The 15,961-nt window shown below is 32.9% G+C and overlaps 2 protein-coding genes across 2 annotated transcripts; both read right to left on the bottom strand.

The window, feature by feature from the left end:
• Positions 1-1,414: 1,414 nt before the first annotated feature.
• LOC107623398 (RPM1 interacting protein 13) lies at positions 1,415-2,976 on the bottom strand. Its single transcript, XM_016325636.3, has 3 exons — positions 2,507-2,976; positions 1,968-2,054; positions 1,415-1,859 (listed from the first exon to the last, which is right to left on the bottom strand). The coding sequence occupies exons 1-3, from the start codon at positions 2,798-2,800 to the stop codon at positions 1,707-1,709; spliced, it is 534 nt and encodes a 177-aa protein (XP_016181122.1). The 5' UTR covers positions 2,801-2,976; the 3' UTR covers positions 1,415-1,706.
• A 10,086-nt stretch (positions 2,977-13,062) lies between these two features.
• On the bottom strand, positions 13,063-14,641 carry LOC107623399 (RPM1 interacting protein 13-like). Its single transcript, XM_016325637.3, has 3 exons — positions 14,275-14,641; positions 13,564-13,650; positions 13,063-13,477 (listed from the first exon to the last, which is right to left on the bottom strand). Exons 1-3 carry the CDS (start codon positions 14,512-14,514, stop codon positions 13,340-13,342), a joined length of 465 nt encoding a protein of 154 aa, XP_016181123.1. The 5' UTR covers positions 14,515-14,641; the 3' UTR covers positions 13,063-13,339.
• Between the last annotated feature and the right edge of the window lie 1,320 nt (positions 14,642-15,961).

Here is a 15,961-nt window from a genome sequence, read left to right as displayed (position 1 = left end):
CCAATCCCAAACCTACCACCGAAATTCTTTCTCACCACCATCCTAAACCCTAATTACCATCATCACTCAATTCAAAAACACCACCACCTCATTTCCTTCATCACTACCATCACCACCACTACTATTATACCTCCATTATCATCTTCACATAAAGCAACAATAACAACAATAGAAAAAGTAAATTATCTGAGACCACCGCACCACCACCGGCGAACATCAAAATGTTCCCCCTCACTTGATTTCCACTCTTCTTCCTCTCTCTCACCCCTTCTTAGCTCCTCTGCGTAACCACCGCTGCAGCACTCAACAGTCGTTGGCGCTGTCAAGTCCCACCCAACCTCCACTCGCCGCCGCCACGTCCTTCCCCCCTTTCTTTCCTCCTCCACTCTTTCCCTCTCTCTTTCTTCTTCTTCCCCTCGCCTTACCTCCGCGAGCCCAGGACCACTGTCGCCTTCTGTTTTCGCCGCCTTTTACAACCATAGAGCCACTGCCGTTGTCTGATCACTACCGCTGTCCCAACCCGTTCCAGCTAGCCTTCCATCTCTCGTTGACACAGAGCTCCAGCCCCTGTCCAGTCCGTAGTTCCACCCGCTCTTCCCCAGTCTACAAACCCAGAGACCATTGAACCTACATCACGCAACCATTATTCGAAGAAGTAGAAGAGAGAGAAGCAAAATACAAAAGGAAAGAGAGAGAAAGAGAGAGAGAGGAAGGAGTTGGCAAAGTTGACGGACTCTGGCGACGGCGACGAGCTCAGAAAATGGAAGGAAAGAGAGAGAGATGATGGGGTTAATGGTGGTAATGGTGGAGGGGAAAAGATGATGCAGATGATGATAAGGGTAATTTGGGATTTTTATGTGATTTTTTAGTGTTCGAATAATTTTGTTATATGGAACTCATGTTTTATGGGTACAAATAGTAACTTTCTTTTTTTTTATGGGTAGATGTATCAGCGTTTTCAACTTTCGTGGGTAGAAATGGTAGTTTACTCTAAATAGAGATAGAAATACCAATCCTAAAAAATTCCATTGTCATCTACCAACTCATCACTCCATTTAGTGAGTCATTGTCAGAAATGGAGCTTGAGTTATGGTTGGAAATGGACCTCAAGACTAGTGTGAACCCCCAACTCTATCTCAAAATATAAATAGTGCAATTGAAATATCAATGACCACTTAGATACATGCGGTTAATCTCAAAAACCATTTTTAGACTTAGTCAACATAAAGTTTATCCGAAACAAAATATTACCAATATAAAATGCTCTAAATCTTATATTTTATATTGATATATAACATTTAAGTAAAGCAGCTTTATTTCGTGTGACAGTGCTCCTAATGTTAAAATCAATTATAGTCTTGAAATCTATCTTGAGTTGTGTTGTATACCAAAAAGTAAAATGTTACATGAGATATAAACTTAATCCAACTGAATACCACATTTCATCATGATATATTCTATGCATAACATTTTTCATTTTATAATGCTTTGGCATTCAGTCTAAGATTTATACTACACCTCTATATAAGCACAAGAATATAACTTGAGACCCTGATATATATCATACCAACTTTTCATATTAGGATTAGAAATCATATCTTGAGGGAGAACCTTATACATCCCATCCTGTACCCTAGATCCCAAAATTACAGGGAACCCACCATAATGACAAATTCTAAGGTAGAGTTTGACAGCTGCATAATACATCAAATACCATTTGACCTCTGTGAATTACGTTTGCTGTGCCTCATACCCTGCCTTACATCCTTCCAGACAGTGGTATTCTCTGCATGGCAATGACCCTCAATGGTCCTCCAGTATTTACAAGGTGCAGTAATATCACAGACATAACAGTAGCACTGCATGATGGAGCCAAATTTCAAATCAAGTTATTCTCACAATGTGATTTATGGGATAAAATTGAACTAATAGTAGTATTTTATTTTGAAAAGAGCAAGTTGCATTACCAATTCACAGTGTTTCTCGTGAGATGTTGTCTTGAATGGAAACTTGATACACAGATGTCTTGAATGCGGGTAATCTCTACAAGCCACCTGTTTGTTATGACCATAATATATCATTTATTCGAGAATCTAGATATCCAAGTTGCTATCTAGAAGGATTGCAATTGATAGTATGGGATTATTGTATTGCACTATATGTTGTCAAGTATTGAAATAACATTAAACAAGACATCAATTAGGGCAGTCAATTAAATAAGATGAGAATATGAGATTTATAGCAGTACAAGAATTTGCAAATTACATGCCCTTATTTACTGTTATCAGAAATAAAAATCTTGGAAATCTTTCACAACCAGCATCTCAAAAAGAATCCATGTTTATCTCATTACTAAACGTTTTGAACTTAAAAATTGAACTCATTTTATACCTTCACGTAAATCTGCACAAATCAAAATCAAAACCTTTTCGAAATAGTCAAACAATCCAAACATAAAACACAGATTCAAGTGAGAGTCAAACAGAAGACTAGGTTGTAGTTATACCTGTCCCTTTTCAGCAACAACAGAGATATCGACGCCGTCATCTTGCGAGAGGGAAACAGGCTCGTAAGGATCGAATCCAAGGATGAAGCAATCATCGGTTTCCTCGAATCGCTTCATATCATGGTGCATTTTGAGACAAGCAATGGCCCTCACTGGTGTTCCATCATCTCGTTCTCGTAGTGGTGGTGTTGGTGGAGAAGGAGAAGCCTCCTTCTTCTTCTGCTTCTTTTCATTGGCTTCCCCCCTTTTCCCGCTCGAATTGCACGACTCCGTTTTCTTCCTTTTCACTGCCATTAACACCGAACACAAGCAGCGTTCTGGTGTTGTCACCGACTTGATCAATTCGAAATGGAGAGAATTTAGAATGGGTGAGGGAGAAAGTGGGGGATGCAGTCTCAGTTTAAATAGTAGGATCGAATTTCAAATTGGGATATTTTCGGAATTCAAGACATCGCCCCAGACTACCGTTCGGCATTGGAACTAAATTAAAAAGTTTTATTTAAAGAATTTGGCTTAATTTTGTTTTATTTTATAATATTATCATCCTTATCTTTATACGTGGGTCATAGTGAAAAAAATTAAGAAAAAAAATCATTTTTTAAAATTGTAGGTGTTTGAAAAAAAAATTTAAGTATAAATAAAGTTCTATAAAATTAAAAATATATTTTGAGAAAAAATAAAGAAAAACTCTTAGGTCAGTATTTTTTAATATTTTTAATTATTATTTGATTATTATAAATATTAAATTGTCTTTAATAAATAAGTTTTATTAATTTATGCATATAAATTTTGAAAAATTATGAATACAAACTGAATTGATTCATATTTGTAAAATATATGTTTATTGTAAGTAAAATTCTTATAAATATAAATGTAAATAAATTGCTGATTAATTGAAAATATAAAAATATTCTTTATTTTTTAAGATTGAGACATCTAAGTTCTTCCATTTAAAATATACGAGAATGAATAAGTTTTTGGAGAGATGTAGGGACCGATTAGTTTAACCGTTTTCATTTATTTTTTCGATGAAAATAAAAATAAAACATAAAAATAAGATTGAATAAGTATTTTAAAAATATTTTTAACAAAAATATTTAAAAAAAATAGAACAAAGTTAAAAATATTATTTTCATATTTTCAGTCAGTTTTAACTTTTGAAAATATTTTTAAATCAAGATATGGTGTTTTTAGTTTTGGGACAAAAATTCAAATCTCTCTTACTCTTTTGTATATGTTTTTCATTTTTTAAGATTGAGACATCTAAGTTCTTCCATTTAAAATATACGAGAATGAATAAATTTTTAGAGAGATGTAGGGACCGATTAGTTTAACCGTTTTCATTTATTTTTTCGATGAAAATAAAAATAAAACATAAACATATCATTGATTAAGTATTTTAAAAATATTTTTAACAAAAACATTTAAAAAAAATAGAACAAAGTTAAAAATATTATTTTCATATTTTCAGTCAGTTTTAACTTTTGAAAATGTTTTTAAATCAAGATATGGTGTTTTTAGTTTTGGGACAAAGATTCAAATCCCTCTTACTCTTTTGTATATGTTCAAATTTCACTATATTTACCAAGTGTATTTAGCTGGTTCTTTTTTATCTTTTCCTCTTTTTCTATACATTTTGTTATTAGTATATCCATATTTACCTTCAATTTATACATATATTTCTTGAAAATGTGAAATTTTTTTTATTTTTTATTTTATTTAACCCTTTCAATCTTTTATTTTAGCTTTGATCTTTGTATCTTTGAGTACATAGACAAAGTAATTAAAAAAAAAAAGCGCTCTAATTAAAATTAAAATATGTATTTATTAAGTTTTTTATTTTATTTAGTATTGAGTACGTACTATATTGTTTTTATTGTTATATAGTGTTATAAAAAATATAAAATCTTGTTTTTATTGAGAGATACCAAAATTTTCTAAAATAGTATAATAACATAATAATTTATTTCATATTGATACCGTATAAAAATTAATTGTTAATTTAATAAAAAATTAAATAACTAAAATTATACATTTAATAAAAATATAGTTTTGTGATTTTAGACTATTGAAATTACATTTTGAAAATAAACCAACTAAATATATTTTTATTATTTTCGATACTTAAAAATAAATCTTTTTTTTTGGTGACTAAACATAACACAAAGAAAAAACACCTAAGAGAAAGAGTAGTACTCCTCTCTAATAATAATGTCTAAATTATTAGGGGGTTGTAACCACTCTAGATACACTTGCTTGTTTAAAGCAGCAGTCTTAGCCATTAAATCAGCCGCTCTGTTTGCTGTACGCTGGATGAGCACTAAAGTAGCTGTCCAATTGCGCTGAAGCATCTCTTTGATTTTGCCAAGCAGATCAGAGTCATTCGTAATCATGCTGGTTGTGCCTCGCGAAACAAGAAGAAATGCATCAAGATTATCAGTTTCACATATGACCTCTTTATACTCGCAATCCCAAGCCATAACAAGCCCTCTCCAAATAGCATGAAGCTCACAAGAGAGAACACTAGAAAGAGGTATACTGGCAGAACAACCTTTCATCCAAATTCCCATGCTGTCTCTAATAATACATCCAAAGCCCGCTAATTGCCCATTTTCAAAAACGCTTGCATCGCAGTTCACTTTACAGACATTCATTGGAGGTGGTTCCCAGTTATATTGCAAAGAGGAAGGAATAATATGTTTTTGGTTAGTAACAACCTTAGAGAAATCGCAAGCAGCATGTTGAACTAAGTGAACAATTTTCTCCTTACTCCATGGATCATCTTGATGGAAGATGTCATTGTTCCTATCCCTCCAAATCCACCAAAAGGCCGCTGCAAAGAGAAACTCATTTTTGTTGAGGTTAGAACGAATCCAAGACACAAAATCCAAACTAGAGTCCTCAGCGGTCATTCCCAAATTTAAGCTAATCCAAATCTGACGAGCTTTTTGGCAAGTCCTAAAGCAGTGGTTAATATCCTCTAGAGCAAGATAACATCGCTGACAAAAATCAGAAGTAGCAAGACCTCTTTGAAACTGGTAACTAGCTGTGGGAACTCCGTTGTTGAGACAAAGCCAGAGCAGACACTTTATCCTCTCCGGTATTCTTAAGCGCCAAAGCCAAAGCCAATTTTCATTATCGTTCCAGCCAAATTTCTTCTTCAATAGCCATTCATACCCGCTTTTAGTCGAGTAGGTGAGAGTATTTGAGTTTGTCCAAAACCAACCTGTTTTATCTCCTGCCTGCTTGATAGGATCAAAGAGCATCAAATCAAGTTTAACTTCTTCCGGAATCATTGTGCAAAGAATATCCCACCGCCAATGTCCATGGTACCAGACATCTTCTAGCTTCAAGTGAGAATCAGAGATGTGCACAAAAGGAACCAAAGGAGCTAGCGTTCCACATGGTCGCCAAGCATGATACCAAAAGGATTGAGACATCCTGCCTGTACACCAATCAAAACCATCACGAAGCTTTTCTATTGTCTTATAAATCGCTCGCCAAGTGCTTGAAACATTATTAGAAAAACTGGATGAAAAGCAAGACCTCCCAGATAAATATTTTGCCAACATAATTCTTACCCAAAGCTTATCATTATTATGCAGTAATTGCCAAACAAGCTTTCCTAATAAAGCAAAATTTACACACTGGGTATCTCTAATTCCCAAGCCTCCATATTTTCTTGGAGTGACAACTTTGCTCCACTTGACATAATTTAAGCATCGCTCCCCCACCTTTCCCTTCCACAAGAATTGTCTAAGCACAGAATCAATCTTTTGACAAATTGAAGTAGGAAAAAGAGTCACTTGCATCTGATAAATAGGAAGAGAAGAAGCAACAGATTTAATTAAGCAAAGCCTGCCTGCTCTGTTAAGGAGCCGACCTTTCCAACTAGCCAGCCTATTCTTGATCTTCTCTAAAGAGTCCGCAAAAATAGACCTAGCAGCTCGAGGATGATTAAGGTTCACCCCCAAGTATTTGCCTAGGTCACTAGTAAAAGGAATATGAGAAACACCAGACAACATTTCCTTCCTTCTATTAGAGATATTTCTAGAACAAATAGCTTTAGATTTTTCAATGTTAACCTTCATACCTGAAGCTTTGCAGAACAACTCCAAGGTGTGCACAACATTCCGAACTTGATTTTTCTTTGCTTTACAAAAAAGGAGGAGGTCATCTGCAAACATCAAGTGAGAAACTCTAGGTCCTCCTCTAGAAACAGCCACACCATCCCAAATACCCTCGTCAACTTGTTTGGAAATGAAGCACGCCAATCTTTCCATGCACAAAACAAATAAATAAGGAGAAATTGGATCTCCTTGCCTGAGCCCTCTGCGAGGTTGGAAGCTGTCCAATCTATTCCCATTCCAAAGGATGGAAAGATTTGAAGCCTGAACACAATTCATTACAAGCCGAATAATTAGAGAAGGAAAGCCAAAAGATTCAAGAGTGTGCTCAAGAAAATTCCAATCAACTCTATCATAAGCCTTTTCTAAATCAATCTTAAAAGCCATAGCTCCTTTTCTAGACTTTGTCCGCTTAAGAAAGTGAAGAACTTCTTGGGCCACAATAATATTATCAGGCGCTCCTCTACCATGTATAAACCCTCCCTGAGTTGGGCTAACAATCTCATCCAAAAAAGGTCGTAATCTATTAACCAGCACTTTAGTCACTAGCTTATAAATTACATTACAAAGGCTTATTGGCCGAAAATCCTTCAATCTAGTTGGAGGGTCGCATTTAGGGATAAGAACAATCAAAGTTTCTAACAAAGAATGGCTTAAAGTCTCCCCTAAGAATGCTTTCTGAACAGTACGCCACACCTCATGACCCACCACATCCCAATATTCCTTGAAGAAAAAAACTTGAAAACCATCCGGCCCAGGAGCTTTGAACGAGCTCATATTATCCAGAGCTTCTTTAACCTCCAACATTGTTACTGGTTTAGACAAATTATCACAAGCATCCTGGCTAAGAGATGGCATAGGAATTTCTCCCATGCAATTAACCTCAACAGGCTCAGTAGAGCAAAAAATATTTTTGAAAAAATGAACGACCTCTCTTTGCAAAACTTCCGGATCATCAGACCAGGACCCATCACTGACCAGCAACCCATGAACCTTGTTAGATTTTCTTCTAATGATGGTTTGCATATGGAAAAAGCTAGTATTTCTATCACCATACCGAACCCATTGATCTCTTGACTTCTGGTACCAAAGCAATTCTTCCTGGGCCAAAACTAGATTATACTCAGCTCTCAATTCTTCTTCTTTGTGCTTCAAAATCGGATCATCGTCAGCCTCCATTTTTCGTTGAATACAATTCAAATAAGCCTCCAATTCCCTCTTTTTAATAAAAATATTGCCGAAGACCGTAGAGTTGAATTCCAACGAAGCTTCTTGAACCCCCAACAACTTCCTATGGATGCCAAAGTCTGTACTATTCCAAGATTTCTGAACAATGGCCTTGTAATCAGGATGCGTTGCCCATGCCGCTTGGAATCTAAAAGGCCGGTTTCCTTTCTTGATAGGAACTCCTTGACATCGGATAAGTAGGGGACAATGATCAGAGTGGGAACGGCTGAGAACTTCAACAAAAGCTTCTGGAAAAAGAAGACGCCATTCTGCAGTACAGCAAGCTCTATCTAATCTCTTTGCAATTTCTCTGTTTCCTTGAATTTTACGGAACCAAGTAAACCGTCTTCCAGAGGTTGTCAGATCAAAAAGACCACAAGAATCTAGAGTACTTGCAAAGACACTACTGCGAGTCGAATAGTAATTACCCCCCTTCACCTCATGAACACTCAAAATATCATTAAAATCCCCAACCACCACCCATGGGTCCTGAATGCACAAACCAATATCAAGCAGATGACTCCATAATTCTACTCTATTAGTGGCTTGAGGGCTGCCATAAACCGCACTGCAAATCCATCTTCGCCCACCACCATCAATTTCCAAAGTTACACATTGATTCATAACCCAAAGAATTTTACAAGAAAATTTTAAATTAGCAGAGAGGAACCAAATTCCTCCCTTATGTCCAACAGCATCTACAATCCCTACAGGATAATAGCCTAATCTCCCCCAAAATTCTTTCATAGTTTCAAACCCAATATGAGTTTCCACCAAAATAAAAAAAGTTGGTTGAAATTTTCGTACTAACTCCTTACAGTGCACCCGAGACATCTTATTTGACGCTCCCCTTACATTCCAACTAATAATATTTAAATGGTCACAATCCATAAAAATAAATTAAATAATTGGAATTTATAATCATTCTACCTCACGTTGATGGACCCCTGTCTCCAATTGTCTTCTGGTGGACTTGCGTCGCAGAACCATCATTCTTCTGTTGAGGTTGGTTCTCCAAGTTTGTTGTTACACTAGCTTTATCAAGCTCTTTTTGTACTCGAGAATCCGTTGACAATGCTTCAATAGGTGAGTTTTGAAGTGAAATAGGACGCTGCCTTTTGTGCCCTACTTTAAAAAAAGGAGTACTCTGATCCTTGAAAGCCACCTGAGTTGTTCCCAAAGAGCCAAGCGTGGATGGAGGATCTTTCTTTTCCTTAGGCTCCACCTTTGCATTTGATAAAGACTTCACCTTTGCATTTGATGAGGATCCAGCATGCATTTTATTAGACCCAAAAGAAAATTTCTTACTCCCCAAATTGGAGCATATTGCTACATTGGCTTTTTTTGGCACTACATTGGGGCCTTTACCCACTTTTTCCTTGCCTTTTCTACTAACTGTAACCCATTCATCCTCTTTTGCTTGAGTATCCCTATCCATGCGTGATTCTTGTAAATTATCATGCACAAGACCCGCTGCTCCATGCTTCTCCATAATTGGAATTGATTTGGCATTAATTCCAAATTCAAAAGTTGAATTTTGATTTTTTACTGGGATTTGACTACCTTCTGCCGTTTTCTCATTATTATCCACCGAAAACAGTGACGGCAAATTTTTCTCCTTCACCATGGTTTCCTTCCCAATGTCATTGTTGTTCTCTTTCGCACATTCTCTTGTTACATGCCCAAAGCAGCTACATTTTTCACAAATTAAATTCAAGTGCTCATATTCTATGTCATACATATGACCATCAACTTGAATCTTTCTTATGACTGGAAGTCCCAAGTTAATTTGCACACATGCTCTTGCATACTTTCCTCTCTCTGCAGACTTGGTGGCTAAATCGATGCGGATCGGTTTACCAACAGCTGACGCAATCATTTTCATGGCTTTCTCTTGATAATAGTTAATGTTTAAACCTGTAATTCTTATCCAAACCATGGTAGATCCAAAAGTGTTTTCACAAGGTCTGAATGAAGAACTCCAAGGTTTAACCGCAACATAACTACCAGTAATCATCCACGGTCCTCCAAGGAGAACTTTTTCTCTATCCTCCAAGAGATCAAATTTAACTAAGAAATAGCCAAAACCGACATCTAGTACCTCATATCCTCCTTTGGTTCTCCAGACTCCTTTAAGCCTGTGCGTGATCGCCGTATAGCTAAAGTTTTTTCCAAGAACTTTGATCACGATGGCATCTTTGTAGGGCTCTGCCAATATCTCCTTTGCTTCTTCAGTGAACGTCACAGTTGGTATCTCCGAATCGCCTTGCTTACCAACTACTGTAGCCATCTTATCCCCATCAAGAGAATCAGCAACCTCCAAAGCTCTCCTTGTTGAGGCACCCACAACTTTATCTCTGAACGATATCCGCTGACCTTGAATCTTGTTATTGTCTCCTTTAATTCCCTCCTTTTCACCTGATGCATGCCCACCTCCACTCTCCCCCTTATTGCTCTCGCCGGCATGGCCGGCTGCCTCGCCATGTGTCACCCTCGAAGACTCTCCCCCGCTCTCTCCACTCTCCATTTCAAAATTCAAAATTCTCGAAAATAATACTACTTAAAAATAAATCTTCTTTTCACTAACTAATTTTTTAAAATGCGAAAAAGTTACTGTTTTCATTCTGAGAAAATGAAAACAGACAATAAAAAGCAGAAAATATTTTCACAAATCAATCAGCTCCTTAGATGCCTCGCTTATCTGGAAGGTAAAAAATATTTTTGTATTTTTAATTGGTCAATAACTTATTTATCTTCAAATTAAAAAGTTATAAATCTATTTATCGTTTTTCATATATTTTTTTAAAGAGATATGATTCTCATTTTTTTTAAATGATCTCCCATTTTATTGTAGAAAATTATTTTAACATAATAAATAAATAAATAATAATTTTATATTATTATATTTAAATATAATTATTAAATAAAAAATGTATATGAAATATTTAAATATTAAATTATTTTTATTTATTTAAACTTTTTTATTAAAATAATTACTTAAACTTTTTTTTATAAACTGATACAAACAAGTTCTAGAAAAATTTAAAATTCAATTGTAGTTAAAAATATCAGAATGTAATTTGAATATGTGAAAGAAAGTTTTCTTTTGCACTTATACTTAATTGTGTATTAACATGTTAATTGATTTCTAAATTTACTATTTGAAAAATTTTCTAAATGCAACAATGTAAATACTAAATAGATGATCATCTAAAACTTTTCTTTTATACTATTAGAGTTCAAAATTAAACCCAAAAAAATTTTTTATTCGTTATTTTACTATCAATTTTGCTCTTAAAACACTTCCATAAAAAAAAATATTCTCTTAACACTAGTAAATCAAGCTCATTGATTTGTCTATTAATCTACTATTATTATTATTATTATTATTATTATTATTATTATTATTATTATTATTATTATTATTATTATTATTATTAAATGTGTGTCACAATAAGAAATATATAATTCATAAATATGATAAATACGTTATTCTCTTTTGGTTCTAAGAAAATAAATATATCGGAAGAAAATAGATGTTATTTAGATTATTTTAACAAAATAATTATATATTAAGTCAAAGTGACAAATAAAAAGAAAAGGACGAGAATATTGTATTTAATTTTATTCCTTATGATTAAAATTAACTTTTGGGGAAATTTCTAATAAGAAAATTATTAATATAGTCATACCGTCAATAAATTCTCTTTACATTCAATCATTTTATCTGGAAAGTGTACAAATTACTTTATTTTTGTCATTATTATTTATACTATAATGACCTTCCAGATAGAGAAAATATTTGTCATTTCTTTGACAGAGCATATTACTTTCGGATTAGACACCAAAAAAAAATATTACTTTCGGATTTGAAAACTTTTCATTTGAATGTTATTGGAAAAAAGGTTTTATTTTGAGCATACATTTAATTTGATATAATTGATATTGATATATTTCTATATGTGAAAGATACGTAACATATATATAAAAAAAATTAAGGATTATACTATAGTTGTTTTACTTCCTAATATAGAGAAATGTTGTTTTTTTAGTTTAGATCAAATAATTTTTTTTTCAAATGTTAATTCATCTCTTTGTAATTATTAAGTTTTTGTAGCTATCTCTCTTTTCTCGTTTTAATGAACAAATCTATCTCATGTTAAGTGATGATATTTACAAAAACCAAAAGAATTAAACAAATATTTATAACAGGATAAAATAAGTTTCAATTTCATAAGCTGGTGTTTGTTTTAAAGTCTATAATTTTCTTTTTTTGAAAATAATGACTAGGAAATATGTTATTATTCTGATTTTGTTTTAAAGATAGAAAAAAATATTTTTTGTTACAAATTTAGTCTTTTCATTTAAAAATTTAATGATCCTGTTCGTCTCTATAGTTTTATGAAATTTATAATTAAATTGTTATATTTTTTTTTAATTAGGTCTATATACTACAGTTAAGTTTATAATTAGGTCTTTTTCGTATTAAAAATGTTAATATTAATGGAATATTATTTTTAAAAAATATGTGGTCAAATATCTAATTTAGTTTTTAATTGTAAATACTTTCAATTTACCAAAAAATATTCCGTTAATCTAATATTTTTTACAATAACAAAGACCTAATTACAAAATTAAAAGCAAAGTAGGAGTCCGATTGAAAAGAAAAAAAAAAGTATAGAGACCTCATTATAAATTTAGTCAAACTATAGGAACCAACAGAATAATTAAACCTCTAAAAATTTAGGAATACAAAATTTCTCTACACATGGGAATAAGTTTCATCTATAAACATACCAATATATCTTTCAAAATAATAATAATCTCAACATATAATTAACTATGTTGGGGACATTTTGAAATTTCTTATATATTGCCGAGAAATTGTATTGTAAACCAAACAAATTCTCAATGAATACATAAGTATTTTTAAAGTATGTCTAAGAATTATTTTCAGAAATTTCATTTTTTGGAATATAATATCTAAGCTTTAAACAGAAGCCCACTAAAGTTGTTTTGGTTTTATGTAGGGCAGTCATAATAAGATGCAGTATATTGGTTTCACAATTTTGATTGGATTTCAATACCGCAATCAAAAGGCAAATTATAATCTCAAGTAAACTTTATGCGTGATATGGGGAATCAAGAAGGAATAATTTGTCACTTCCATCAAGTAAAATTTAGCTAATAAGACCAATTCAATTAGGAATTACCTTGGTATACTTTGAAAAAGACTCTTCGTACCAGCAAAGTTGCAAACTACCTGAGTAAAATACTAAAAAACATCATATTGGATATTCCTGTTCCAAAATTACAATATACTCTGTGCTTAATGCTTACAATGATAATTGCAGACACCCCAGAACTATAGTACCCTCTATCCTTCACCAAAATGTAAGCTTACATGATATATGTTATGTTACTAATACTCAACAAGTATATCCAAAAAGCAAACTTCAAAGTTAATCTTTTTATACAACTAGTTAGCCTTAGCTACCAGTCTCATGGCATTCCTCTGGCCCTTCCAGTAACTAGAACCATCTGCATCACAATGCGGGGATAAAGGTTGGGTCCAATATTTACAAGGAGCTGCTGAATCACACACATAGCAGTAGCACTGCAATTGCACCAAAGATTTCCACAAAGTCAAAGGCAAGAATCAGAAAAATGTAATTCCCATTGATAATTATGGTTGATTATTACCATCTCACAATAGCTCTCATGAGGTTTTGTAGTGAATGGAAATTCAAGACAAAGATGCCTTGAGTGCGGATAATCCCTGCAAGCTACCTATATCACTACAACACAACATTAGCCACTATAGAGTGTATGTTTGGGCGCCATTATTTTGTTAAAAAAAAGATCTTTTTTCAATGAAAAAATATCTTTTTTTTTATTTTTTAACGTGTTTGACAAATTTCTAGTAGTAAAAGTAAAAGCACTAGTAAAATAAAAAAAAGATCTTTTTTGAGAAGCTGTAATTTACATCTTTTTTTTTTTAAGATCTTTTTTCCTTAAAAAAAGATGTTTTTCATGTAATAAATAAAAAAAAAAAGTACTTTTATATTGTTATACCCAAACATAATTGATAGATAAAAAGACCTTTTTACATGAGATATCCAAACATAAAATTACTTTTACTTCTCTATAAGATCTTTTAAAAAAAGATAACTAAAAAAAAATCTTTTCTTAAAAGCTCAGCCAAACAAACACAGAGTCTAAAATAGAAGTTGCAAATTTCAGTTAAAACAAACAGGTTTACAACACACACGTCATTGTCAATGATTTTATGTCTAATAAGTGCCCGCTAAATCTCTTATCCTAAAATGTAACTGTTATTTAAGAAAAACGAAAGCAATTAGAAGTGTGCATAACGATTAAGAAGTGGCAAAAAAAAAACGGTTTTGTAGTTACCGGACCAAGTTGGGCAAGAACGGAGACATCAACGGCGGCATCATTATCGTGCAGGGAAATCTTGGAGAAGTCAAGGGACTGAGATGGATCAAAGTCAAGGATGAAGCAATCCTCGGTTTTCTCGAAGCGCTTTATGTCGTCTTTACATTTAAGACAAACTATGGCCCTTATTGGGCTATCTTCTTCTTCTTCTTCTTCGGAACAAACCACCAAATTTTTCTCAGCGTCATTTTCTCCCATGTTTTCTCTCTTTCCGTCTTTCGTTTTCTTGCTTTCTTGAGTTGCGTATTTGGCTGCCAAGAACAAGAAGATACTCAACTTAGCAACTAATTCGAAATTGGGAATTTCAATTCTGATGTCCTTTAGCGTCCCTATCAAATACGACGCCGTTGCAGCTCCTGTGAATGCTCGAGTTTTGTTTTTTGAAGGGCTAGGGGAGGAGGTCGTTTGTCTCTGGATACTGGATACTTCTTTCGATTTTGGACAAATGTGAAATGTCTAAACTTTTTGGGCAAGATCTTTATTAAAACAATTTTCGGCCCAATATCATACAAGATAAAAAAACGTCATCCTTTAAATAATTTCTTTAATCATTTTTTTATTATATTAATTTAAAAAAATTAAATCAAACACATTTAACAGATTTAATGTTAATTTTTCAAAAATTTAAAATAAAAATAAAAAAAAAAACTAAAATCCAAAAATTCGATATTTACCTTCAAATAAGTTTTAAATCCCAAAACAATAATACATTCCAAACAATTCCTAATATCCCAAAACAATTTTAAAATTCAGAAGCTCCTTATCTCCACCAAATCCTCCATCATTACACTCCTCCTCCACACCGCCTCATCCGTCAACGCAATTTTTATCTTTGCCACCTTCTCTACGCCAGAAACACGTTTCTTTAGCACACTCTTCTTCTTTCCCACCTCCTCTGTACCAAAAATACGTCTTGTACATGCCTCTTCCCTACTATTTCCTTCACATTTTCTTAGTAGAGTTCTTTGTTTTTTATCTTTTCTTTTTTTTTTTCGTTTAATAAAAGATTTTATCCTTTTAACTATACATAATTTTGAATGTGTCCGTAGTGTTTTTTGTTTTTTTGAAGTATTTATGTTAATAATTTTCTTTTTGCATTACTCTGTTTAATTTAAAATTTGTTAGATTAATATAATTTAGATGTGTCAATACTTAATTTTAAATGTGTTTATATTATTCATTTAATTTTGAATATGTTTGTATTTTTAAATATTTTCTGTACAAGATTTATGTGTTCTTTTACTTTAACAAACTATTTATTGTTGATATAATTCTTTCTACTTTCTGGGTTTTCTTAAACGCTGCTTTTTTTATTTTTCTTTGCATTCATAATTGTTAGAAAAATTGAGGTTCAATAAGAATTTATCTAACAGCAGAATTACCAAAAATAATTTTTCCACAATCTGTGTAATTAAATAGGTAATACCAAAAATACTCTAAGCAACAAATGTAATGACAGAAATTAAATAATCAAACACCAGAATTTTATTGTGAAAAAATCTGAAAAGAGGGACAAAAAATCTACGGGACCTAGTCCAGTAAAATCTTTCACTATCAAAATAATGGGTACACAATCAGTCTTCCTAGTAGCACTAGGACATCTCAACAATTAACAAAATACATCAAAACTGATGGAATCAACATA

Source organism: Arachis ipaensis, chromosome B10, assembly GCF_059453495.1.
Source record: "Arachis ipaensis isolate K30076 ecotype BB chromosome B10, ASM5945349v1, whole genome shotgun sequence".
In the NCBI taxonomy this organism is placed as follows: Eukaryota; Viridiplantae; Streptophyta; class Magnoliopsida; order Fabales; family Fabaceae; genus Arachis; species Arachis ipaensis.
This window is presented reverse-complemented; position numbering and strand designations above follow the sequence as displayed.